Raw genomic sequence first — 27597 nt, 5'->3', positions numbered from 1 at the left:
TTCTGACAGGTCCCGAGTTCCCCGACTTTTGGGTCACTGACCTGACCTGGAAGGTCAACCAATGACCTAGGACCTAAAAATTGGGTATCATCGGCTTTCTCTCTTCACGGGCAACACGCTCGTTTTTTCCGCGAAGCTCTAGCTCGATCAGGGACTGAATGCCAAGGGGGAGGTTCAACGGACCCCCCCCCCCCCTCTATACGTTCGCGGGCAAAATACAAACGCCAATACGGGCGAGGGTTAACCCCCTGAAAGACTCCCAATCTTCATGGCACAACAGCGCCACAGGTAACAACCGCTAGTCAAGTGTGTTAAAACGGTCAGTATGAAAGCACATATGTATCGTACAAACATACCTGCATCACGTCTACAATCTACATAGTTAGACTGAGCGGCCGGTTCACCAGCAGGTGCCGGGCCACTTCACCGCTCATTGTCCTCGCCTATTGTTTGTTCAATGGTATTGCATGCATTACATGTCACAGACAGCATTGATGGTGCACATGCTAGCAGCCCGCAAACAAGGAAGAAATTTGTTATTCCGAGTCATGCCTTGCCACGAACTCATAGAAACAACGTCTGATCACTGAATAGTCACCGTCCGTAGTCATCACGCCTGTGCCAAAACCAACCGGAGGACATAGCTTCCAGTTCGGAGACGCGAGCAAACAATTCAAAGCGATTCTGTGATGTATTTTGCATTAGCTTCCTCGACGCTACCAGGTAGCACATTGCCAATAAGCTGATCAATCAACAGGTTCGCGTCTTCCATTCCAATGAAAGCACCAGAGGAAGGCAAATGAACCAGACAGAGGCGATGTTCCACGGGCTATCACGGAAGTCAACGGATGCATGTCACGAATATCGCGAGTCTGCAGAGATCTGAATGGGTCTTCCATCAGACTTCCAGCAGCCGGCGGGGCGCAGCCGCGCGTCTCGACCAATGCCACCTTCAGAGACGTAATTAAAATTACACACCTACAACACACTAATCCAGTATTATCCGCCACTTAAAGTCAGCGGCACTATCTCACCCAGCATGGAGACCAACACTTCAATCAAGCACGTGTCGCTGTAAACAACACACCATGATAGTGCGCTGTGCAATGCATATTGCACATCACCTGGTGCTCGCCGGGTGGTCCGCACCACGGCGGTGTCGCCGCGCACAGCCTGACTCCCGCCACACCTCACACGAGCGCACCCTCCGACAGTCCGATCACGTCACAGGGTCGCTGCCGAGAGTCACTCCAGCTACCGGGGACAGGGGAGTGGCAGAAGCGCGTGCACTAAGGACCAGCCGGGGTCCACTACAATAAATACTTCTGAGGCGGTGAGGTCGGTGTGCCGTCCAGCCGGCCGACACCCAGTTCACGTGTCTCCGGCCGTCTGCGGAGTTGGGCACAGGTCAGCAGCTGGTCAAAATAAACACGCAACTCGGCCAATGAACTGATGACGTCAGATGCCGCAGACTCAAGGTCACATTATAATGTCTGACGCAACATTCAGTCTTGTCAAGCACGCTGAGTTAGGATCCGCTCTGTTTGGTAGGAAATAATTCGGGAATAAATATTTCATGACATTGAAACTGAGCAGGTGAATACGATCAGCATAACTTTGACGGACAGAATGGAAATATTCCTGAACACAGGGGACTGCGCTTAAAATAATGAAATATCAACTCGGATATGGCATCAAAACAGCCGAGCCAAACCAAAGCTGATCCTGGAAGGCGGAGAAGGCAATGTTGATAGGGAGGACAACCAGAGATGTTAATTGAATACCGTATATCTGAAATATTTGGTACGTCGACACCAAAATGCATTTCCTATATCAGTTTTGTTTATTTTCCTTGCAGCTTTGGTTGGGATTTAGTTTGATCACGATTTTTCAATCGGCTCTAAAACTAGCAGCACTGGAATACACTGTAGACTCGCACTGACCTCCCAGTGGGCGCCGCCGGGCGGCAGGGGCAGCAGGGTCTCCATCTGTCTCTCCAGCTGCTCCAGCCGGCTGGCCAGCGACCTCAGACGCGCCACCTGCTCCTGGTCGCCGCCGGCGGAGGTCAGCAGGTGACCCAGCTGGTCGCTAGCGCCCGCAGTGCCCGGTAGTAGTCCCAGCACCAGCGCGGCCAGACCGCCCAGCGCCGGCTTCACGGCCAGGTCACGGCTCCAGTCGGGCATTACCTGATGGGGGGAGGGTCATATGAGACAGTCCGCCGAGCGCCGGCTTCACGGCCAGCCCTCCCCTCCCCTCCCTGACGGAGGGGAGAGGAGGGGACGCATTAGACCAGGCCGAGCACCTCGCACTGGACCAGACGCAACTACGTCCAAGCTACGACTCTCCTGCTCGGACCACTGCATGACGGATATTACCGTAGATCGGACCAGAATAACATCGTATCGTACCGAATCACCCTTCGTCGAGCTATGACGGTTAATGAGTGGATGTCTGTTCGATCCACGATAAATCGGACCATATGTCAAACCAAGCTGTCACATTCACACCGGGCCAAACCGGCAGGCGCTAAACCCCACACCACTGGGTCGGACGTGGGGAGACACTACGACCGGCTCAGAGAGGATCAGACGACAGATCCTGCACATGCAACTATGATCCCATGAGGAGAGCTGGATTAATGTCGATTTATCACATATTGTCACCAATCCACAGCTCCCAAATCTAATTCTTTCGGCCTGTGTCAGGTTCGTATGTCACTTTCCATTTCACAGAGAGCGACGCATGACGTAACTAACATTGTGGTCAATAAGACGGATAAGTGTCATTGCTGTAAGAAAAAACGTGTCGATATTCAGCTTCAACACGGTCGACATCAGCAATTTGGAGTTTGGACCTCATGGAGTGCGCAACATATAGAAATGGATTACACACTAATGAAGGGTTCACCAAGCATGCTTGATCTTCAGATGTTTTGTGTCAATGTTAGTGGTATCCAAGCGCGCAGAGGCCAGAAGAAACTCTTCAGTGGATAATATGACAAATACGTTCTGATCTGATAGTAGCATTACCGAGGATCAAACCAGGGTTGGATAAAAGCCGGCTTAAATTGAATTTATGCCAGCCAGTGGTTTTAACCGGTTTAAACCGGTTTAAACCGGCTTAAATTAATAAAAACCACCTTCAGTCAAAACATCTACTATAACCTATCTTGTGGGTCAGTGTACTCGTTGGTGACGGTGCAGAGTGCAGGAAGTCAATACCGTGTCATTTGGTATTATGTCAACATTTTGGCATGTGATTATGTTGTCAATCTGGTCAGCAAGTAACTAAGCTAAGCAACAAAGTAGGTATAAGGCAAAAGCACATTCTAATCTTAACATTCGGTTTACCAGTTGAAAGTCTCACTTTATTTTACATGTAAAATGTATTCTGACCAAGCGTCTGGGGACTGGGCCAGTAACACTAGAAAAAATTATGGTGTCACTCATTCGGTGATTTTTTTAATGGCACAGGAAATACAGGGTGTCCCATAAGTTCGTTCTCACCTAAATTTTACGTTTTTAGGCTCTCTTGCTTAAAGGCACGCTGAAATTGGCTCGTTACTGAGCTTACGTGGTTGCCATGGCTGGTAGAAATATGCTCCACAGTAACTAATTTCTGTAGACAAAATAGTTTTTGCTAGAGAGCCCGTTTCCTACACAGACGGCTAACGCCGGAACTTAGAGGTCTCCAATACGGGTACGTCTCGGTATTTAGTCAGCACGTGACCATTCGCGAAGATTGAGGGTGATTGAGGCCTACCAGTCTGTAGACAATGTCCATCGCTAACTGGACGTACAGTCAGCAAGTGACACCGATGATTTGTCGGGAGTCAATCACTGCAAGTTTATCCTCTTTTTTTGTCAGCTCTCAGGAGTGAGCCATGTGGCCAAAACTGTGTGGCGCCAAAGTGGCCATCAAAAAGGTCAAAGGGTTAGAAAGTTGGTAAGCAGACTTTTCAGGATGGATTACCAGCTGTCTAAAATTGTTCTTATGGGGTATATAACTCAAGGTGACTTAAGCTTTGCTTACCGGAGGGCTCAAAACAGTCAAAAACGTCTTAAAATGGCCAAACATGAGTTTCGTTATGCCTGAGGCTAAAAAACTAAAGGGCTGAGGACATCAACCAGGTCATCTGGATTAACTAGTCCACGTTCGAGATGAAACACCCGTCCAAACCCGAAAACAACCCCATAAGGGCGAAGGAGGAGGCCTCCGTTTCGTCCCGTTATGTTCGTATGCGAAAGGCCAAGGTCACGGTATTGTGGGGTTATAGGCGTCCAGACGCTGACCAGGTTGCGATTGGTGTCCCAGAAACAGCTTTGGGAAGCATAATACTTTTTCAAGAAAATCTAGGAGGAGTTTCAGCCCTCAAGCTGAACTCGAAACGCGAGTATGAACACATTTATAGAGGAGAAAATGGCATCCGAGAGGTCGTAGGCCCATCTTCAGGCAAGACAATGCATCAGTGCACAGGTCAAGCAAAGCTTAAAAGCGGTGCAAGGAGACTGTGACAGGCGTTTGTGGCAAGACCACATGCCAAGCACCTGATCGGATCAAAATTTCATAAAAAATTGTTGGTTATGCTGAAATTTAGGCTCGTCGAAGCGTAGCGCTGTTCCAGCCTCGAGGAGTTCACGGCGCATGTCAAGTCAGTCTGGGTTAACTTTAAGCCTGCTATGGAGCCAAACATGCCGGTTGGCATGCCGCAGCATGTGTTCATGTGTTTGCCTATTAAATGGGGAGCACATTGAGGGGTCATGAATATATCAAAACGCAATGTACTCTGTTTCACATGCAAATAAAATGTGAGAACGAACTTATGGGACACCCTGTAATTGTAACAACTCATCATTTATAAATCTTCTGGAATGTTCCTATGGCTTGCGTTTGTTCTGGTAGTGCATGTTGTTTTCTTGGTATAATAGTGTCCCTAACTAATCACACTTATTATTGTTTTTTTTACATGAACTTTGGAGCCTATAATGGTGGCCGTGCTCAGTGCTGTCAATTCCTTTGTTTAGTGTCACTGACTGCTTAAGCAATAGACAGTTCCCTAGTAAATAGGCAATGTTCTGTATGATAGTTTTTAGGCCTTACCATTCACTGATCCTTGCACCATGCATTTGGCATTAGGTGATGTTTGCTACAGCTCTTCTCATGGAATCGAAATTGGTTTCTTTATTGAAGCTGTTTCCAAGACTTTTCATTCCATGAACCACCCATGTGAACAGCTAGTTGTGTAAAACACTGCAAATCAAAATAACCATTTGATACAGGATGATACAGATCAATAATGAATGACATTAAGTTAACCCCCAGGAAAAAACATTACAAGTTAGCATGTAAAATTGAAAGGTGTGCATAGAAAATGTGAAGAGAAGAAGCAGTTTAACCTAAATGATGTTACGACAAGTTAACGTAAGTGGCATTTATTATGTTGGTGCACACTGGTTTAAACCGGGGTGGCTTAAATTAGTTTATGCCAGCCGGTTTAATCCATGGATTAAACCGGTTTAAACCGGCTGCTGGCATAAATTTGCCAACCCTGGATCAAACATTCTTTTCATAAGAACTTAACGGTAAAATACGATCGATGAATTATGACGCCTCACGCTTATCATTCGCACATATCGCAAACACGTTTACGTGCACAATGACAGTGGCTATTGGGCAATATTACAGACCATGCAATTGTATCCACTGTAACGATATTACAGTAACAGTCCTTATCTTCTCAACCATTTTAAAGGTATAACCCGGCAGGCGGTGGGCCTCCCGGCCACCTTCCGCGCGGTGGAAATCCGGAAGTACTGGACGGATCCGTAACATTCAAACGGCGTTCGATAGCCCTGTCAAATTCGTCGAAGGAAACCAAATTTCATTTACCTGGGGGTCACCGATAACGTCACAGGTTAGGTCAAAGATAAAATGTTTCACCGTTTTCATTTCCAACTGAATGGTGTTGGTTATCCCGCGCCCGGCTGGGGGTCCTGGATTTCCACGCCCTGCTGGGGGGGGGGGTGTTTGAACACCCCCCCCCCCTGGTAACTCGGCTCCTGGGCCACGTAGCGATACGCGGAAGGCGGCGTTCGAAAGAGCGTCAAAAATAATGACGAAATCACTTCGGTCAATTTTTTGGTCAGGTCAAAGGTCAGGTCACCAGAGGTCATTGAAGGCAAAATTTCAGGTCGAATGTCGACAATTTCCAAGAAGCCAACGCATAACTCGGGAACCAATAGAGCTACAGCGCCGCGGAAAAGCGCATTCGATAGCCCTATTAACGCCCTTTCTGAGTAATTCTCTCAGATTTGACCTAACGTCAACGGTTTTGCCTGCAGGGGGCAAAAACTGCAAAAATAGCCGATTTTTTCGGAAACAGTTTTTCTGCAATAACTTTTGACCCAAGCCTTGTACGAGCTTACTTTTACCAGCATCGTGTTTCTCTCGTCAAGACGCATCGAATGAACTATAACTTGACCTTGAAAGGTCAACTTGAAAATTTGACCTCAGGTCAAGGTCATGACCTGACCGGAAAGGGTCATGTTGCATATCAGTCGATCCGTATCGTCGAGCTGAACACATCTAAGGCGTTTTCATCGCTCTAGCATGCCTCTATCAAAAGTTATTTGCGAAAAACTGCTAGATACCATTCGTGACCTAAGATGACCTCAGGGCATAAACAAGGGTCACGGACACCATTTTCATGTTTAGTGTGTCTAAACCACTTGTAATTCGGTGTTTGGGAGTGTTTATAATGTCTTTCGTCCAAAAGAGGCGCATTTCAATTTTCTCCCATTGACTTATAATGGGGAGGTCGCAAAATTGACCTGCCCTTAGGTCATCGATATCAAAATTCTGAGATATACATTTTGTACATGCTATTGCTCTTAGCAATCGCTGAAAGTTTCAAAGCGATCGCTCACTCGGTGTAGCTATGACAGACATTGAAACTTTTTATGAGGTGAGGTCACTTCAAGTGACCTGGCGACCTGACCTTGAATGCCCTTGGTCTAAAATTTTCACAACATGTGTAGAATTGATGTATGATAAGGTGTACCAAAAACGGCGGCGCGGAGCGCCGCCGTTTTTGAGATATTCGCGAAAAACCACAAGGGGGGGTGTTCAACCCCCCCCCAGCAGGGCGCGGTTTATAAGACCATCAGGTGCGGGTTAGGTCAACGGGTCTTCTAGGGAATGCGCTATAACATACAACGTATTTTGTCGAAAATCAGCGATAGGGCGTCAGTTGCCTAGTACATATGTTGATATTAGAGGTCACTGATAATACCAGGTCAGGTCACAGGTCAGGTCACCAAGGGTCAGCACATGAACCCAACTTTACTAAGGTTGTGCGATGCATGTTTTATGACCAATTTTTCATTTCCAACTGAATGGTGTTGGTTATAAGACCATTAGGTACGGTTCAAGTCAATTTCTGGTGGAGGTCAGGTCAAGGTCAGGTCAAAAAAGGTCAAATTTCAAAGTTGATAGTTTTGCATAAAATGGGTATTGATTCGATGCAACTCGTCACGGGGAGTCTAATGGTGGTCTTTGTTTTACGCTACGAGGTCTAGAAATGCTAAAAATTGAGTTTGAATATTTGACGTCATCAATTTTGAAGTTTTTCCGCTATAACTTGGCCAAAAAAAAGAGGCATCGATCCAAATTTGGTATGTGGATAGAGGGCGGTAGGGACAATCACATATCTTCCGTTTTTTCGAAATTCAAAAAACTTTTTAGATTTTTCGGCTATTATATTCAAAAAAACTATTTTTTATTTTTGGGGATCAAAATCCAAACATTTAAAAAATCCGAGATAGCAGTTTGTAGCCCTGTTCATTCTACACCTTTAATGTAAGAAAAAACATTTTTCTGTATCTCTACAGCTCTTCCCGCGAAACCTTTTTAGTCGAAAATGGCAGAAATGACGTCACTCCGACGTCATTAGCGGCCAACCTATCATAGCCTTTGAAAAAAATTTTGGTCACAATTGCAAAAGCTATTCACGGGAGGGCACTGAAAGTTTGGTGACGAACGGCGCAGTGGTTCTTGAGATATATCGAAAAAACTAAGGGGGGGGGGGGCAAAAATGTCCCCCCTCCCCACCCCTGGAAGAATAATCAGGATCATCATACGAACTTACCTTATCGGCAATATGAGTATGGACTTTGCCATCGCCTCCTACTTGGAATATCGAGTAGCCGTCGTACCAACTGGAAAAGAAAAACGACAATCACAAATTTAGCACTTATCGCAAAGGCTTCTGAACACATCACGACAATCACCTAATTGAGTTAAGAAAAAAATAATGAGGCGTTCCAAATTCATTTTATAGGGGAAAAACTCGCGTGATTATAAGGCAAACAACCAAACAAGGTTATATAAATGATGGAAACTGGTATGCATTGTTAGATTAATTGACGTGGTGTACATTTACAGCCAATGCTTGAGAAGCAGAGAGCGGCACAAGCCAAACACGGCATGAGCATTTGCTTGAGTTACCTATCCATAACTCGGACGAAACTAGATAAGAGAATACGAAGACAACCGTAAGTCAGCGTAACTACTGCACAAACACAGCTACAGCTGTAAGCCGGCTCCAATATTATGAACGTGATTGGCAGCCACCGTAATGAATTGCAAGCTTGATCAAGAACAGGTTTTACTGCAACTAACGTTAGTTTCGAGTTTGCCCCATCTTTGAACGAAACGACAGTAAACTAGATAATTGTAATAATCTGCAACTATTAGCAAAGCCTTTCAACTTTCTAGCATTTTAATCGCGGCTCCGCTGGTTTGCTGTGTGTAAAGTGTAATATGGCAAAATGTTATGGTACACATTGCACTCTAAATTCTACAATTAGCTAAACGGTATTCCAAGAAGCCAAGAAAAGTACTCGCACATCGAGTGTATGGAATGGATCTGTTTAACCCTTTCCTATACCCGCCAGACAGCGGAATAAAAAAAGCAATAGAAAACAATGATACGTGTTACAAAATCAATATCATTATTGATGACAGTACATTTCAGCGTGGATTTCGGGCATTATTGCGAGTGCAGCTCGCATATCCAGTGGCCAGCCCTTAGAACGTCGGAAACCGGTTCTCAGATATTGCAATCGGAGATTTAACACCGAATCGACCCGCATAAAAACGCCCTGACGAGTCCCCTGCAATTTACTCGCGCCCTGCAAATAGCCGCAAAGTAGCGCAGCCTGCAGGCGGGGATGAGATGGAAATTCTTTATTTTCACGCCTTGCAGATAGTCAAGATAGTCAACGTAATACGATCTGCAGGCGAGAGGGTTTGGGATGGAAGGAGCACAGCGGCTAGCTAACGGCGACAAATGTAGTATTTGCCCATTCATCTCGTATTCACTTATTTTATTTTTAGCGTTTGATATATTGCATACCGCAATGTGTATGAGTTTATACTTGACCTTAGTATTCACATATTCCTTTCATCCTCCGTATCGAGAAAATGACACTGACATGAAAATTGAAAAGTTATCTGAATCTCAATTGGCAAATGACGCATCGTTTTGAGATGTATGGCCGAGCGCTACGACGAAAATGTGCAAGGATAAAAGGGCACCACAAGGATAGCAATAATTAATATCGGGGTACGGCTGTGTTTATTTTGTTGCGAGCAATGTCTTTCGGCCTGAAAAGGACACTGCAGAGCAATGGGATGATAGAGTAGGGTGTAGACATTGACCTCGCAGCGGCAAAGACCGTCCCGGTGGAACGGAGTGTCCCGATGGGACAGCCCGCCCTGCCCCTCAAACGGTCACCCCGGAGAGGGTGTGGTCCTGGTGTGGACGTAACCTCAACCACTTGTTGTCTGGTGAAGGTGACCGCCAGCCCCGAAAGGGAAGCGTGATGGGGATGCGGATGGGTTCGTGCTGAAGATGGCGAGGATGAATGAACAGCTGTGAGATTAAAATGAACGTAAATTTGATGAGTGACAAAGCTCTGAAACAAAATGCCGGGCATGGCACACGTCAAAGAGAAAAGACTACATTCTGGGTTTAACACTCCGCAGAGAACTTACAAAAGCTTGGTAAACACCAGACTTTTTTCGCCTACGTGGTGCCCATTTCGCTTTCGCCGAAACAACTTGGCAAAATAAACAGCCACGCTGGATCGAGAGGACTGTGTCGCCATCTACGTGCTATACGCTGTGTTATGCAAATGAGCACTCATAAACCTAAAGCGTAAAAGGTGGCTAACTTTCAATTTCCGAGCTATAGCAGGCTCGTTTCCTGAGATGATAGGTCAGAAGTAGGAGCAAAAAATAATAAACCAGAGCAAAAAGACACAACGACCAATCAAGATACAAATGAGTTAATCAGTGAGACAGCAGCAGCGTCAATCAGTAGCAAATTACAGCACATGAAAAATAGCGCTCAGTGACAGCCACGAGATTTGAGAGTGAGTAACCCGGATCTTTTTATGTGTAGCGGTTTGTTCGGTTAGCTGACTGTGGACGACCTCCGTGGTCACCGACTGGTCTGCGGACTAATTCCGAGAGGATTGCACAACCGCCCGGCCGGCCGGGAGTCGCAGAATGCAGACACGCTACGTGGTGATACGGAAAAAAAAACGCGACCCCAACCGCACTAACGCAAACCTCCAGGTGTGTGTGTTGACGCAAACCCTAGTACACGGTTGTAAGAGAACAGGCATTTAATAACAAGAGATTCTCTATAGCAATGATGAACTTTTGAAACACACCGACACTTCAATCCAATGATTATATAACCGTACCAAGTAACTAGCCCCACCCCACACCAAAGTAGCCCCCTTCCCCGGGTACTCACTCGACTCCATATTCGTCGATCGCCTTCTCCAGCTTAAACACGTTGAACTTCCAGAACATGAGCATCGACTTGAGCGCGCTGACGCCGCGGATCCTCCAGCGGATGCGCACTGTGTCGTCCTCCGCGTGCGTGGCGCTCTGTAGCACCTCCAGCGTCACGTAGCTGAACTTGATGTGGCCCACGATCCTCAGCAGGGCGCACTGCTTGATGTACGGCACGATCCCGCTGCATGGGGAGGGCAGGATTCGGTGAGATACGGGAGATGGAGTAGCTGAGTGAGCAGTGAAGGGACTTGTGCAAACGTAAGGATCGCGATAAATTTGACCGGTATTGATAGAAAAATGTGCAGTCTGTGTTCTCTAATTGTCCACTTGTGAAATCGACGGCAGATGGTTAGCCCGCTGATGGAAGTCACAGCTATCGGGTCCATCCAAGTATTTTGGGTATTTTTACAGACCGATCACTGTGAAATACGCTCATCCGTTAAGTTCGGCCATAAATGTGGTCAGAGATACTTGCGCGACGGCCGATGACGAAACACTGGGCACCGGGACAGTTACTTACACCGTTTTAGTGCCGCGTATTCTGTTGTCAAACACCAAGTTTTGGTGGTATATCGAGAAGTCTTGTGTCATGACGAAAAGTCGTGGTAGCTGAAAAAGAAAATATTGCTTAAATATAAGCACGTAAATATAATTAGATAAATAAAAGAAGTTGACCTTTTCCTCGACATCAAAAATGTAAAAAGCCGAATAATATATTTTAAAAAACGGTGAGCTTTCGGCCACTGGCCTTTATCAAACCAACGTGATAACAATGTTAAAAGACGATCCTGTGAATAATCTGTCTGCCATTTTTCAAAAACCGAAGATCGTGATATTTTAGGAAAGGCGCTACTCATAAGGGCAAACTATTAGATCGATTGTCTACATAGTGTCCGATGTACGTAACATACATAATATACAATTGTACACGTAGCTGTCAAACACACATCGTATGGAAGGTATGCACACTAACGCCGATGTACATCACACACATAACAAAATAATATACACATACACATATTAATCGATTGAGTTGAAAAGGCTACACGCTCACAAGATACACATGATACAGGCGCTTACATGATTGGCCACGACGAAAGATTTGAGTTTATGTGCGGGCGGTTTGCTTTTATAAGTAGGGATTCTGCGATTTTTCTGTCCGGGTGGTCTTTGGAGCGATAAAGGACGCGAACCTGAAGAGGAAGGGATGATTTGTTTAGCGGCGCGCCGGGGTGGTGCTCACGGAAGTGGTCTCCCATCGGGGTCCCTTCGGATGCGCTCAAGGCGTCTCGTAAATGTTCGTTAAATCTTAGTCGAACAGGTCGTTTTGTCTCGCCAATATATGTGCCGTCGTCACCCTTTCCTTCACACAACTTACAATTTAGCCTGTAGACGACGTTCTTCTGTGTACAATCACCTGAAAAATCTGATTTACACATGTTGCATCGTGGGCCTCCAGGGCAGATAGGTTTAGATAGTGATGATCTAACCAGTTTGTTTCGTAGCTTTTGGGGGTTCCTCCATGCTATCCTGACAGCTAAGCCAGATTTCCTAACTTTACTTTGAATTTTGCATAGCAGTTCTTCATCTATGTACGGTAAACATAAGAAGCCATCTTCGCCCTTGTCTCGACTAACTTTACCCATCCTGGATCTGGACCCTTGCTGTTTGACCTCCCACAAGAGCCTTCTAAGAACTTTCTCTGGGTACCCATTTTGAACCAACAATGTCCAAATCTTGTCTATACTCGCCCTCTCTTTAGCACTGCTCGAAGAGTTCCTGATCGCTCGCCGAAACTGACTACGGACTATGTTTTGTTTAGTAGACTTCGGGTGGGCTGATTTATAGTGCAGGATGATCCCTGAGTTCGTAGGTTTTATGTAAAGTTCCGTTTCAATCTTCGTAACCTGGCCCTGGGTCACTACTGTCACTAAGGTATCTAAGAAGGCCACACCCGACTTTGTACCGGAATGCTCCATGGTAAAGCGGAGTGTCGGATGAAGCGAGTTTAAATGCGACAGAAAATCTACTAAAGCCTGCTCTCCATAGGTCCACACGCCTGCGTAATCGTCAATGTACCGAACCAAAAAGGACGGTTTCTGATCCAGGTTTTCTAACGCTTTGCGCTCAAAACGATCCAGAAAGAGAATGGCTATGGGAGGGGCACATGGATTGCCCATAGCGATCCCTAGTGTTTGTCGGTAAAATTTATCATCAAACCTAAATACGTTCTTGGTGAGACAATGCTGAAGGAGATGTTTAATATCATCCTGGGAGAGACCGAAGGTATCCACCTCATCCTGGTGAGCCTCTAACTTCTCCATCACCGCATCGATAGCCTCAGGGATGGGGATGCTTCCATACAAATTCACAACATCTATGCTGAAGAATATAGATCCCTCGGCGAGCCCCTGTCCCTCTGAGTGAGCTGCTAACCGCTGTAGGAAATCACTAGTGTCCCACAAGTGCGTTTCCACAAAGTTCAATAGTTGCTTAAGTATGCGTTCTAAAAGACACGATGTTTTTTCCGTAGGACCCCCACAACCAGATATAACAGGCCTGAGTGGCACTGACTCCTTGTGGTCCTTAGGGAGACCATAAAATACCGGAGTCCTGCTATGGGCCGGTGTCAGCTCCTTAATGGTGTTCTCCGGCAACTTTCCTTGTGACACAGCTTTAAAAACTCTTTTAGTCTCGGCTTCTACCTTGGGGACAGGATTTTTCTCAAGAACCTCGTAGTTTGTGGAGTCGTCTAAAATAGCAAGTGACTTGTTCACATAATCATCCCTATCCATGATCACGAAGCCCTTGCACTTATCGCTCTGCTTAAAAACTACATCATTAGATTTCTGTGCCTTTTTAAGAAAATCTAACTGCTCTCCTGTAACGTTACTTTCATGCACTATATGACTTTTATACGTTTTCACCACATCGTCTTTTAGCTGTTTCAATCTACGCTCCACATCTACACTGGAGGGTGGTGGGAATTTCTTGTCAGTGTCGGGGAAACGGAACGTAAGACCCGACCTGGCACGTGCTGATCCCCGGCTGCTGGTATCAGCTGAAGTTGCAGGTGCCACACGGTCGTCCAGTGCGCCGCCGTTGTCGTTGGCCGTCGCTGATGACCCCGCGATAGCCTCACTGTTGTTGACCGGTGGGACGATGGAGGTGGCCACCGCCGGAGGCGCAGTGCTGGCTTGCGGACCGGAGGCAGGCGCTGTACCAACGGTCGTGGTCGCATCAGTCGCTGTAGTGTTCGCCGGTCTCGTAGTTGTAGTCGTGCTCGAAGTTCTGGATTCGTTGTCGTTCGTTAAAGTGGTCGGCGCAGCACTGTACGCAGATGGTTTCTGTCTGCGAATGGCATCTTGCCACCGTTTGCCATAGGCAAAACGCTCGATCCCCTTTTCAGCTTCTAGAAGTACGTCCTGGGATATCTTTTGAGAAATGGCAAAATTGGGCCCTTTCGAAAGCAACTGTAGATCATCTTCTTTAAGCACGAGTGAAGATAAATTCACAACCCTCCTTGTGTTTGAGAACTGAGCTGCATTGTCATGTGTAGACAGACGAAGCCGATCAGCCTGTAGCTTGCGGAACTTCTGAATCAGTCTTGGTCTATTGTCACGCAGAGTAACATGAAAAACTTCCTCGCAAGTCGAATAAATGTATGAGAGAAGCCTATCATCGTGAAAACTTTGAATCTCTGCATATTGACGGTTGCGCTGTCTAAGAAGATATGCTTTTCTTCTGTACGCCTCGGCGATAGCTTCGTTTAATAACGAATGGGCGAAGGTCTTGCATTTCGTTTGTACCCTCTCAGAGTCACAAAATATCTTTTCTACAGGCTTTAGAGCTTCTTCTATGAAACGGGGATTGATCTTCTCTTTTCTGCAGGCAGTTAGGAACTCTATTCTCAGGATTGTCTTCGCAAGTTTTTCCGGATTTTTTAATGTTTCAACGAGCACTCGGCGACGGTCACTGCTTGGTTCCAGATTGGTAATATTACTAAGTGCTCGAGCGAGGAACATATTGAATATAATTAGATAAATAAAAGAAGTTGACCTTTTCCTCGACATCAAAAATGTAAAAAGCCGAATAATATATTTTAAAAAACGGTGAGCTTTCGGCCACTGGCCTTTATCAAACCAACGTGATAACAATGTTAAAAGACATTGTTATCCCTACTTATTTTTATCCCTACTTATAAAAGCAAACCGCCCGCACATAAACTCAAATCTTTCGTCGTGGCCAATCATGTAAGCGCCTGTATCATGTGTATCTTGTGAGCGTGTAGCCTTTTCAACTCAATCGATTAATATGTGTATGTGTATATTATTTTGTTATGTGTGTGATGTACATCGGCGTTAGTGTGCATACCTTCCATACGATGTGTGTTTGACAGCTACGTGTACAATTGTATATTATGTATGTTACGTACATCGGACACTATGTAGACAATCGATCTAATAGTTTGCCCTTATGAGTAGCGCCTTTCCTAAAATATCACGATCTTCGGTTTTTGAAAAATGGCAGACAGATTATTCACAGGATCGTCTTTTAACATTGTTATCACGTTGGTTTGATAAAGGCCAGTGGCCGAAAGCTCACCGTTTTTTAAAATATATTATTCGGCTTTTTACATTTTTGATGTCGAGGAAAAGGTCAACTTCTTTTATTTATCTAATTATATTCAATATGTTCCTCGCTCGAGCACTTAGTAATATAAGCACGTAAATGATTGACTACAGCGCAATTTCATAAATGAAACACCGTTGAAAACCAAAACTACAGAAAAAGTGGCACCCAAACGGTGAAAGTTCAAACGGTAGGTATTTATCGCAATATTATTAGTAAAAGATGCCAAAAAAGCAGGCTATTACATCTACATTTCATAATCCTCCCTGAAACAGCAACTCCCGATATGCAGGACTGGTCATTCAAAATTATATAAGCATACAGCTCTGATGATGCAGCATTGACCATATAAAAACACGCTGTCGTATATTATAAGGTGGAAAATTATGAACTAACGGGAGCACACACTGCCGTTCTTGTCTAAGAACATTTTTATCGGGTAGGTACAGATCTCGCGGGTTTTAGCGGTAGGTTATGCACCTAGAAAATTTAGTGTACTTCAGGCTATATCTTCGTCGTCTTAAGCTTTTAAGTGTTGAAGATGCGATTGACTTGTTGGTTCACAAGCCGGCCATGATCGTGTAAAATGGCTTCATCGCAGATCGATTAGTTTCTGGGATATAACCGGAAATGTAAAAGTGCAAAACCTACCGCTTAATCTCGCGAGAGCCGTACCTTTAGCACAAGATTACAATTCTAATGGACACGACTGCTCGCGACAAAGATCACTGGCACTGCCAATGTCATAAAGGGCATTCTGCTCCATCAGTTACGGATAAAATGCGGGATGCAGAGCATCTCGATGAGCAAGCCCTTAATATGAATGGAAATAATAAGAGCACGGCGACTTCAATGACCAGAAATAATATGCATTGGATGCAAGAACAGCAACATTTACTCTTCAACTGTCAAATGACCAGGATGCACCTATGATGGCGATCGGTCGTTTACCTCAAATCATTTCCCTACCGAAGTCATCGCATTTTCTGAACTGAATACCGACATCTGCCGACATCAAGCATGCATGTAAAACAGTTTGTGTCAGTTACGATTATGAGTGCGGATAGCTACATGTTCCTAGAACCTGTTTTGCCTTTAAAGTACCGACCAAAATAATATGTCATCTAAGACAAAGCCAAAGGACACTGCCACTAAGGCACATATTCCAGATTTTGAATGACAGCTGCACTGATTTATTATCCATATCATGTCACTGTATACATGGGGCCTCACAACAAAGCAGACAGAGCTATCTGAACTATGATTTCCATGGAACCAATGAAAAATGATAGACGTAAAAGATTTATTGGTACGATTCGCAGGGGAGACGCCCACTTCGTCCCTCCTTCAAGCAAAGTCCAAGCTAGGTTAACCCGCGCACCGACGGGGGTCTGCGCCAACTTCGCACCGACGCACAATGGGACCGGAGCGAAAATTAGCGCGACATCGGTACTTTTTCGTATTTCGTGACCGCTTTTCACATGAAAAGGATGATAGAATCCTAAAAATGGTAGTCGGAGTACTTTCTAAGCAATTTCTGATTAATTTAATTAATTAATCATTAATTAATTCATTAATTAATTGATTAATTAATCGGTTGACCTGCCCTGACCTCGACTCGGCTCGGTCACGTGATAAGACGGCAGCACCTGTCAGGCCAGGTCATGACGGCACCGGAAATTCCGATAAGCAAATAATGTAGCCACCAAAACCGTGAAGATGGGAATCTGATGGCCTACATGACTATATAACAAATTAATTACGGGTCAGAAAAGTGTATCAGAAACTCCGATAGAAGGTACGGATATGTCCGGACAAAACTTTAATATAGTTGGTACTTGGCAACCTTGTTCGATTCCTGAGGTTCTGTTACTCGCGGCTCCCGGCCGCGGCGACCTGGAGTAAAAAATGCCCCTCATTTTCGCTGCCGCAGGCTGACGCAGCTAAATTATACATTTTCTGAAAGGCAATTGATTGGTAAACACCATATTGATAAAAGAACAGCGGGACCTAGCGGGACTTTTTATATCGGCATTCCAGAATATCTATAACAGTAAAATTAACTCACAATTTTAAAAGCACCAAAAAAACTTAACATTTGAAGCGTATTTATATATTCCGCTATGAGTTTTTTCTTCCATCGTGTAGCCCATGGTCTAAACTATCAGGTTAGACGTCTAAAATATTGATAAAGCCGTCTAATATACATATTTTTTGCCTACATTAGCTGCTATTTTTCTCCGTACGAAAACGGGTCTACGATGCTTGGCACAAAACTTTGTGTTTGGGCTGATGTGGCGCGGACGCTGTACACTATGGACGAAAAATATTTGCAGATTCGTGGTCCATGGACATTTCTGAACTACGTGACACAGTTAAACTCAATTTGGGAATGGTCGCCAAATCCACCAATGTCGCGCTAATTCCGGCCGCGGTCCTATCGTGCGACGGGGGGGGGGCGGATGACCGCCCCCCCCCCCTGAGATCTCGAGAACGAAGCAAGCTAGCGACAAGCGGTAAACGGCATCGGATACGCACGGACAAGGTCTACAATTTTTACTAAGGTCATTTTCAGGTCAGGTCAAAGATGACGTCGCAGGGGTCGAAAAAGTCAAAATGGCGGCGCTAGATATGGAGAGAGTTTTTTTCTCGAATAACTTTCGAATTAGAACTAAGGGCATCATCGTGATTCTCTCGTCAATCCGCATCGAATGATATATATGTTGACCTCGAAAGGTCAAGGTCAAAGGTTGACCTCAGGTCACGTGACCTCGAGGTCATCATGTATATCATTCGATGCGTCTTGACGAGCTGAACACAATGAGACCATCCGCGCGGCTGTATCTTGTTCCTGTACGGAGTTATTGGCAAAAAACCGCTGGTGACCTCTGATGACGTCACATACCTTACAGCTGCCCAACAGCAAAACAGAACTCAAGGTAGTGAAGGTTGATCGTATATGAAGTCATGTATGGCATATGGGGCCATTCCGACCCGTTTTAGTGGTAAAAACAGGGAGTTGATTTTTCCCCCATTGACTTATAATGGGGAGGTCGCGAAATTGACCTGACCTTAGGTCACCGACATCAAAATTCCGAGATATACAAATTGTAGCTACTAATGACCTAATAACATCCTGCGACTTTCAAAGGCCTCCGACATCTACTGTAGCTCTGGCATGGTGACAAAGTTGCAAAAAAGTGACTTGAGGTTGGGTCATTAAAAGTGACCTGGTGACCTGACCTTAAAGGTAGTGTGCCAGCTTTCTTGGACCATATGGAGTTAATGACCCGGATAAGGAGAACCGGATTTTTAGAACTTATCCATACCTTCAAAACTTATGGAAACGTCTTAAATTCTTCAAATTTTGAGTACCCCAGTGCGAAATTCGCCCCGACGGGTTGTCGGTCGTACCCCAACCACATTTCACACCACTATGAACAATAAATGCACACACTAAAATCGCTATTACCGATAGGCTCATCCAATCAAGTTTCGATAAACCCGTTCATCATCATCTCCTGCGGTTTCGAACACGCCTGTTAGGTGGCTTCTGATGCTCGTCGAGGTCGGAATTTCCAAATACGCGTGGTGCGTCGGGCCGCGCGCTCTGACTTCGGCCAAGAAAAATGCGTCAGCTGATCATTGTCATTTCTGCCACTTGCGTGTGGTGTAATGGGGTCATAACTTAAGAGACGGCTGTTTCATATCAATTATTTTACATAAAATCATATTTCAAACCACAAATTAATGTTCGACAGCCAAATTTAAGAAACAATACCAATACAGGCTTACAGTTTAAGGCTCGACATTGTGTTGTCTACGATTAGACAGCTGATAACTCATTCCCGTACGTCGTATGGTCGTAACACTATAATGACCTTTGCTTATTGTCACAAGTGCGCCGCATTCGCGATTGTTGCCCGACGACTGTTTGCAGGTGAGCCCACTACAGTTGTTATACATATCTAAAAACCGATAAACTTTTAGGCGAAAAAGGCACTATTCCAGGCCCATTTTTGATTTTTTTTTTTGCGATATTAGGTAAAAACAGAAGCTTCTTATCCTAGGAAAAATAAAACGGGAAATCTTTCAAAGGTGGCACACTACCTTTAAAAGTTAGGAGGTTCAAACTTGCACACCATGTGTAAAATTGATGAGAGAATAGTCATACCAAATTTCGCGGCGCGTAGCGCCGCGGTTTTCCCGCTATCTGCGAAAAACCTCAGGGGGGGGGGGCGGATATCCGCCCCCCCCCGTCGGTGCGCGGATTAATTACGGAGCGAGCGAAGCGAGCGTAGTCTTTCCTTAGATTAACGGAAATTTCTGAGTATGAGCCGGGCCGGCCGGCCGGCCGTGGTCACGCTTTTGCAAGGCCTATATCTCAGCTACCACTTGACCGATTTACATGCAGTAATTTTTGTAGGGCAGCTTCATTCCTTCTACCAAGTATTGCACTATTCCCGATGCATGTGGGTGACCTCTTATGCACGTGCCACGTGCAAAACCAAGAGGTGTCACTTTTGTAATTGTTGCAATATCTCGGTAACTACTGGGCCGATTGCGCTGAGAGTTGGCATGTAGGTAGGCACCCACTAGGCAATGCATATCCATGTGCCAGAGTTGGGGTGCTGCTGCACGTGCGCACGTGCAGGGGTCGTTTCCAGATCTCGAGAACGGCTGGACCGATTGCGCTCAAATTTGGTACACGGTTACGGAGCAGTTAGTAGGGTGCCGTGCACAAGTCAGTTGGGACCCATTTTGCGCGTGCGCACGTGCAGGGTGCCGCTTCCAGATCTCGAGAACGGCTGGGCCGATTGCGCTCAAATTTGGCACATCGCTAGAGACCGGTTAGTAAGGTGCCGTGCACAAGTCAGTTGGAGGTACCCCCTCGCAATTTCGCACGTGCAAGGCCCACCCTCTCGCTCGCTCCGTTAGTCGCCACAAAAGGCGTTATACTGGTTTTATAAAAGGAAAACAACAAAATAACTTGAGCTTGAATTAATATTAAAGGGACCCTCCCACCTTAACATTAGATTTGAGTTGAGATAGCCAAAATGGGGTCCCTGGCTCACAATTACCGGTTTCGGCACTCACAACATCGAGAAATGCCTTAAATCGGAAATATTGAATTTCAAAATTGCAGCATTTTGATTCAAAGGGGCTAATGCATAGGAATACCCCTCTGAATGTGTGACGTCAGCGCAGATTTCTAACGATTTTTAAATGTTTGACTAAAACGTTTTGTAGCACGCGGTGGTATATGCTGCTTTGCGCGCAACAAGTGCCGCACTTTCAGCTGCCAAACTATTGCTTCCAAATAAAGTCGCTAGGAACAGCGGAGATCACAAAAAGTAAACAAAAGTAAAAGGCTAATATCTTGGAAACCGGTTAATATTTTTCGGTGAAATTTGGTAGATATTCGTTTTCGTTCTTTCTGAACCGAGCGACATCACTTTCATGCCAATTCATAAACTTTTTTGAAGGTGGGAGGGTCCCTTTAATTGTAACTACGGTGGACGAAAAATAATGGGATGCCTAGCCTAGCCCTTATAGCCGCCATTTGTCCCTGCCCCGGTCTGCACTCCGCTGGCCGCGCGACTCACGTTCTTCAGGAGGTTGGCCTCCACGGCGCGCAGCTGGTCGGCGGAGGGCCGCTCCTGGCGGTCACGGTCCTGCTCCCCCGCGGGCGACACGGGCACGTCAGGCGGCGGCGGCGCGGTACACTGCAGCGCCGTCTGGCGGAACGCGCGCCGCTCGCACGCGCTCAGACCGGCGTCCCGCAGCGAGCCGGGCGCCGGGCAGGTCTGCAGCTGGTGCGCCGCCTCCAGCGCCACCAGCTGCCGGCTCAGCTGGTCCATCCAGCGCTCCAGCTGGTGGGCGGGAGCCGGCGCCGGCACCCGGGCCGCGGCGGCCGCCGGCTCCAGCGCCGCCGGCAGCAGACAGTGGGTGCCCAGCGGCCGGACCTGCCGCGCCAACACGGACACGGACGGCGGCACGGCCGGTGGCTGGGAGGCAGAAATGGCACAGGGAGGTCACACTCTGAGCATACTGAAGTGGTTGCATTCCGAGCGAGACTGATGGTTTTACTAAGGTCAAACCATGTTTTTTTAGAGTGATGAGGGCATTGAGGGTCACATCATTGATTGACAAGAACTCTGACATAGACAATAGACATGCTATTAAAATGAGCATCCAGCAAGATGAGCATTCTTCCACATATCTCTAAACAATGTTGGTATATTTTACTAAAAAAAAAGAAGTTTAAATATTTAATTTACCACCAGCAAGTGCTAAGAAAGCTTTAGATCAGTATCATCATAGGACAAAGAACTATGCAGGGTCATCTATTCTGATATGTAAATGGCAAAGTCTGTCGAATTATGCAACAAACCTCATATGAGTATCTATAAAAGACAGCAAAGTACATTGCAACAGGATGGCATACCTACCTGAGTGTTCCTATGAATGAAGTTCCATTCTGGTGTACCACATCTTGAGGCCAGCCCCAATGGAAACTTCATAAAATGACAGCTCTTGAAACAGTGTGTCATCTTAATTTTCTGAAACCTGCCAAAAAAAAAGTCGAAGAAAGTAAGCAGTACATTCACAGTAGGTTTGAAAATGTAAGTAGCATGTGGGTAGCATAGAAAGTAGCATTTTTTCATAAAACAATAGCCATAATCATCAGAACAAGGAACATTCAAGACATACTTCTTTGTTATCATGCATGATGCACCCAAAGTCTCTATATTTTCCATCTATGCTGGTACTTTAGCCATTTGCTATGCACTTATGCTTGGTGTGCAAAATATCATCACTAAGCATTGCAAAACACTGAAAATAGCTTGGGCAAGGGACAAGAGCTAAATATTGGTATCATCAGATCCCGGAGTACCTTATCAGCACTCTATCCTGTCTTCAAATCTGCTCAGAACTTCACAAGTTGAGACAGGCCATACTAGCCAGTAGCCTGTAAGCCTGCAAGCAATGCTGATGCTCAGAAGCCATAAAAAAATAGAATGCCTATGCAGTCAGCAGTCTACACTAGGCACCAATTTGTATGCAAATTATCCTTATCAGAATGATACTTATCAAAGGACCCCTACCTATGATAAATAAATAACAGTAATCAATTTTGATCAAAGAAACTGGAGGACATGTGAATAAATAGCTTAGACATCCTAGCTGAGGCCTCCTAATGGCTTTAGGATGTTTGATAGGTACCAATTGATTTATTCATAATCAAGTTGCATAAGCAATAAGCATGCTGTGCTTCCTGGATAATTGATTTAAAGCACAGAAATACCTCAATGGGAAAAAATTCCCATTTCCAATTTCTTGAATTATGCTTTAACTCTGTGCCCAAGCAGTCCACTGGCATGGCTAGAAAGTGGAAGAGTACAGTTTTGACTGGCCTTGTAAAATAAATGTTGGAACCTGCCTGCAGTCAACAGTAGTGGTCATTGGCTAAGTTCAAATACAGGCACAACAATCTTTCTGAAAATGTTAGGGAAAGCAGGTGGATATGCAATCTTTTGATATGGATGGTAGCAGGGATGCGGAGCCGGAGCCGGAGCCGGAGCCGGAGCCGCCGGAGCCGGCATATTTTGCCCGGAGCCGGAGCCGGAGCCGGAGCCGTGAAACAATATAGCCCGGAGCCGGAGCCGGAGCCGGAGCCGTCAAAAAAGGGGGCGACTCCGGCTCCTTTTCTTAACCCTCGCCCGCACATGCCATTTTCCCATCCTAGAATGCACATGGGGGGAGGGGGTGGTTGCCACCCCCCGCGCCATTTCATTCCTGTTGGAGATAGAGCTTCGCGGTAAAGACCAAAAAGATTCTTTGGGAAGAGACAAATCCAATGATACCCAGTTTTACCTTCTCAGGTCAGTCATTGACCTTCCAGATCAGGTCAAACTAAAAAATGCTGCTGTTTTGGGTCACTGTTGGATATCAAGTGCGCTGCTTATCATATACGGATGACGATGACGTTTTCTGGTGCCAAGCCAGCTAGAACCTCTTTGTAACACTACCCGACCAGAATTTTGCTGCTGAGATCATTTCAGGTCAAGTTAGGTCAAGGTCAATTATATGTGTTTGTATGTCTGTGTGTGTCTGTGTGTATACTGATGTGTGCACCGAGTGTTTATGTGTCCATATTACATGAAATGATGATCTGAGAAGCTTTTACCAAAAATGCAGTCAAAAAACTTCACGAAAAGTAAATTCAGCTTGCCTAAAACGCAATTATTTTAGATGACCTAGGTTGACATTGACCCTGACCTTGACATCTGTAAATCGTCGAACAACATGTTCCATGATAGGTGGGAGGTAAGACTGGCAAAAAAGGCCGAAATCAAGGTGTCAAAAGCTCACAAGGCCCATAGCCAACGCAAGATGTTGAGAATTGGCCATTTGGGTCATGACATGACCTGAATAACAAGGTCATTATCTCCGAAACCAACAACCACAGAAACTTGAAATTTTCAGTGGACATCAAGAAAGGATAGCGGAGCTTCTATACCAAAAATCAGGCTCCTAGCTCTAGAAATGTTGAGTGCAGAGCAGAAAAACTACCTGGGGGGTGGCAACCCCCCCCCCATGTGCGGGCGAGGGTTAAGAGGAAACAATTATTTACCTAGTTCGGTTTGACAGTACAAGGCGTAAAACAATCTGGTATTTAAAATAGCCTTGTTATACAAATACAGAAGCAACGTGTACCAATCCCATCGCCTTTTTTCTTCCACCCGTATTTAATTTATCGCATAGGGGATGTACTGAGTAGAAGCCGGAGCCGGAGCCGCCGGAGCCGGATCATTTTACTCAGAGCCGGAGCCGGAGCCGGAGCCGCCATGACATTTCACCCGGAGCCGGAGCCGGAGCCGGAGCCGATTTTTTTCTCCGGAGCCGGAGCCGGAGCCGGAGCCGTCTGAAATTTCCACGGCTCCGCATCCCTGGATGGTAGGGATTGCAAAATCTATTAAAGTGAGTAGGGCAGTTGTTAAGATATCTGTGCCCTTAAAGATTGATTTTGTCCTTTTCTCTAAACAACAATTTTGAATATCTCATACATAGGTATTCTACTATAAACACAACTGGGAAGTGTTTCACAGCAACTGTGCTGCAGCGTCCTGCACACAGCAGGTTCCCTACTCTGACCCACAGCAGTGTATTGGTGAGGCATTTGAGACAACTTAGGCTTGACGCTTTGGCATTGTGAGCATCCGAGCCTGTTGGTTTCCATGGAAACCCAATACACCGCTGGGTGCTGGCGCCGCTCCCCGCAGGTAAGTGCCTTGAAACAGGGCCCTGGTGGACAGCATTCATCAGTCAAGGCAAATCAAAGAAGAAGGAATAAGCTAGGGTACCTACCTATCTAAACACAATCTCAATCTTCATTTCAATTTCAATTTTGGCAATGACCACAGACATTGAAGTCCCTCCCCTTGGCCCTTCCTACAACTCCAAAGCATTCCATACCGACCAAAAATCAGCATCAACGAGTGAGATAAGAGATGAATGGCCTGACCAACGAAAAATTGAAAATTTCACAAATATTTCTTAAAATTTCACCTAAGTCGTTCCAAGTGCGCAATGTGCGCAATCGTCGAATATGCGTTGAATCCGTAACAAAAAGTCAAAAAGCTCAATATTTTTCTAGCCTGTTCATATTTCACGTCAGCAGCTGCTAATGCAATAAAGTTTTTAAGAGATGAAACTAAACAAGCTCTAAATTTGATAGACAAATGTATTTTAATATTCAATCTGCTAATTTCAGAATTAAGCATCAAATATAAAAGCTTTAGCGTAAAATAAATCACTTAAAATATTTTCCCAAATCATAGTACATAAGCAGGACTGTATATCTATGACAAGCAGCAAAGTGAACACTAAACATGTTTGGGACGGTTAGTTGCGTTTTTTTTTTAATTGATTTCAAAGGCTACCTCAAGGCATAGCCTTGCTCACGGCTAAAGAAGGCTCTCTCTATCGCCTGGATAAAAATAGGCCCCGCCCATCCCAGGGCCTGTTCCAGCGCCTCCAGAAACCTCCAGAAAGCTCCAGAAAGCTCTAGAATCCTCCAGAGAGCGTTCCAGCGCCTCCAGAAAGCTCCAGAAAGCTCTCGCCAAAGGGCCTGTTCCAGCGCCTCCAGTAGAAATTCTTGACTGGAGGCTCTACCAGAGGTTTCACTGGAGGCGCTGGAACGCAATCTGGAGATTTCTGGAGATTGGCGTCATAGATACCAAAAGAATGACGATTGTTCTCTCTTGAAACGCAAAATTTGTTTTCAATTTTAGTAAAAAAGATTAACAAAATTATAGCAATGTAATTTTCATTACATTCAAGTTGTAAAATGCTCAGTCAAAAGTTCTTTGTTTACATTCGTGATTGTGACATGTGCGCCATAATTGTAGACCAGAGCCTCCAGAGAAATTTGGACCTCCCAACTCTCTGGAGGCTACTGGAGGTTTCTGGAGCTTAGGCGAGAGCTTTCTGGAGCTTTCTGGAGGCGCTGGAACGCTCTCTGGAGGATTCTAGAGCTTTCTGGAGCTTTCTGGAGGTTTCTGGAGGCGCTGGAACAGGCCCAAAGCTCCAGAAACCTCCAGTAGCCTCCAGAGAGTTGAGAGGTCCAAATTTCTCTGGAGGCTCTGGTCTACAATTATGGCGCACATGTGACAATCACGAATGTAAACAAAGGACGTTTGACTGATTATTTTACAACTTGAATGTAAGGAAAATAACATTGCTATAATTTTGTAAATCTTTCTTAATAAAATTGAAAATAAATTTTTCGTTTCAAGAGAGAACAATCGTCATTCTTTTGGTATATGTGATGCCAATCTCCAAAAATCTCCAGATTGCGTTCCAGCGCCTCAAGTGAAACCTCTGGTAGAGCCTCCAGTCAAGAATTTCTACTGGAGGCGCTGGAACAGGCCCCCAATCAGCTGCTGCATGACGAGTTGATGACGACAACCACTACTTACCTGAGCCCTGTTTCACCGGTGATAGCAGCAAGCTGCTATCACGTTTCGCGAGCTGACGTCATGTCGTGACGCCATACTGTTGTCGTAATGGGTAGTTCCGGCGCACGATTGCCGCGACCTTGGCGGCGGCATTAAGTGACGTATGAGCCTAAAAGTAAGAGTTTACGTAGTCATGATAGTAAATATATTTTTGATATATATTTTTTCAATATGATGTATTTAAAAGAAGTTGGGTTTAGGAAAAATTTTGACATTAACTTCCATCATTTAGCTGATGACGTAAAAAAATATTGCGGCAATCGTGCGCCAGAATTGCCCCTTACGTCAGCAGTATGACGTCATCACATTACGTCAGCTCGCGCAATTTGATAGTAGCTTGCTGCTATCACCGGTGAAACAGGGCCCTGAGCCCTGGGCCCTGTTGCACCGGTGATAGCAGCAAGCTGCTATCACGTTTCGCGAGCTGACGTCATGTCGTGACGCCATACTGTTGTCGTAATGGGTAGTTCCGGCGCACGATTGCCGCGACCTTGGCGGCGGCATTAAGTGACGTATGAGCCTAAAAGTAAGAGTTTACGCAGTCATGATAGTATATATATTTTTGATATATATTTTTTCAATATGATGTATTTAAAAGAAGTTGGGTTTAGGAAAAATTTGGACATTAACTTCGAACATTTAGCTGATGACGTAAAACAATATTGCGGCAATCGTGCGCCAGAATTGCCCCTTACGTCAGCAGTATGACGTCATCACATTACGTCAGCTCGCGCAATTTGATAGTAGCTTGCTGCTATCACCGGTGAAACAGGGCCCTGTTCGGGTCCGCGCAAAATATTTTGCTGAGTGTGAAGTCACACATGCGATGATGTCAGCCGCCTGGCTCCGCCCATGCTCCGCCCCCTCTCCGCCGGTTCGCAAAGCCGAGGGCCACGCGACACGCGGCGAACCGTGGCGCGGATGGGCTGGTGTGTTTCGTTCAGTTACTAAGTAAAATGCGTTCAAATGTGGTTAATAGCAATGTGCCACTGAAAAGAAAGATAATGATACCAAAACAACACCATACTAACCACTTACAATAAGAAATATATGAGGGTAAACTTTAATCCGC

At 45.5% G+C, this 27597-nt stretch overlaps 2 protein-coding genes across 7 annotated transcripts; both read right to left on the bottom strand.

Moving 5' to 3' along the window:
• Positions 1–677: 677 nt before the first annotated feature.
• On the bottom strand, positions 678–25488 carry LOC122370039 (uncharacterized protein C6orf136 homolog). Of its 6 annotated transcripts, XM_043345289.1 has the most exons (9): positions 25031–25049; positions 22400–22482; positions 21954–22071; positions 21108–21509; positions 11390–11478; positions 10826–11050; positions 8147–8216; positions 1944–2186; positions 678–1389 (listed from the first exon to the last, which is right to left on the bottom strand). In XM_043345289.1, exons 3-9 carry the CDS (start codon positions 22053–22055, stop codon positions 1372–1374), a joined length of 1149 nt encoding a protein of 382 aa, XP_043201224.1. In that variant the 5' UTR covers positions 22056–22071; positions 22400–22482; positions 25031–25049; the 3' UTR covers positions 678–1371. The 6 variants fall into 6 exon arrangements, with proteins under 6 accessions (XP_043201224.1, XP_043201220.1, XP_043201219.1 ...); XM_043345285.1 differs by lacking the exons at positions 22400–22482; positions 25031–25049 and adding an exon at positions 25449–25488; XM_043345284.1 differs by lacking the exons at positions 22400–22482; positions 25031–25049 and adding an exon at positions 25075–25160.
• Positions 11573–14955, bottom strand: LOC122370040. The gene is made up of 2 exons (XM_043345290.1): positions 13897–14955; positions 11573–12062 (listed from the first exon to the last, which is right to left on the bottom strand). Exons 1-2 carry the CDS (start codon positions 14940–14942, stop codon positions 11999–12001), a joined length of 1110 nt encoding a protein of 369 aa, XP_043201225.1. The 5' UTR covers positions 14943–14955; the 3' UTR covers positions 11573–11998.
• Positions 25489–27597: the final 2109 nt, after the last annotated feature.

Source organism: Amphibalanus amphitrite, unplaced genomic scaffold (assembly GCF_019059575.1).
Source record: "Amphibalanus amphitrite isolate SeventyFive unplaced genomic scaffold, NRLGWU_Aamphi_draft 001093F_arrow, whole genome shotgun sequence".
NCBI lineage: Eukaryota > Metazoa > Arthropoda > Thecostraca > Balanomorpha > Balanidae > Amphibalanus > Amphibalanus amphitrite.
The sequence above is the reverse complement of the archived record's forward strand: the minus strand, read 5'-3'. Positions and strand labels throughout refer to the sequence as shown.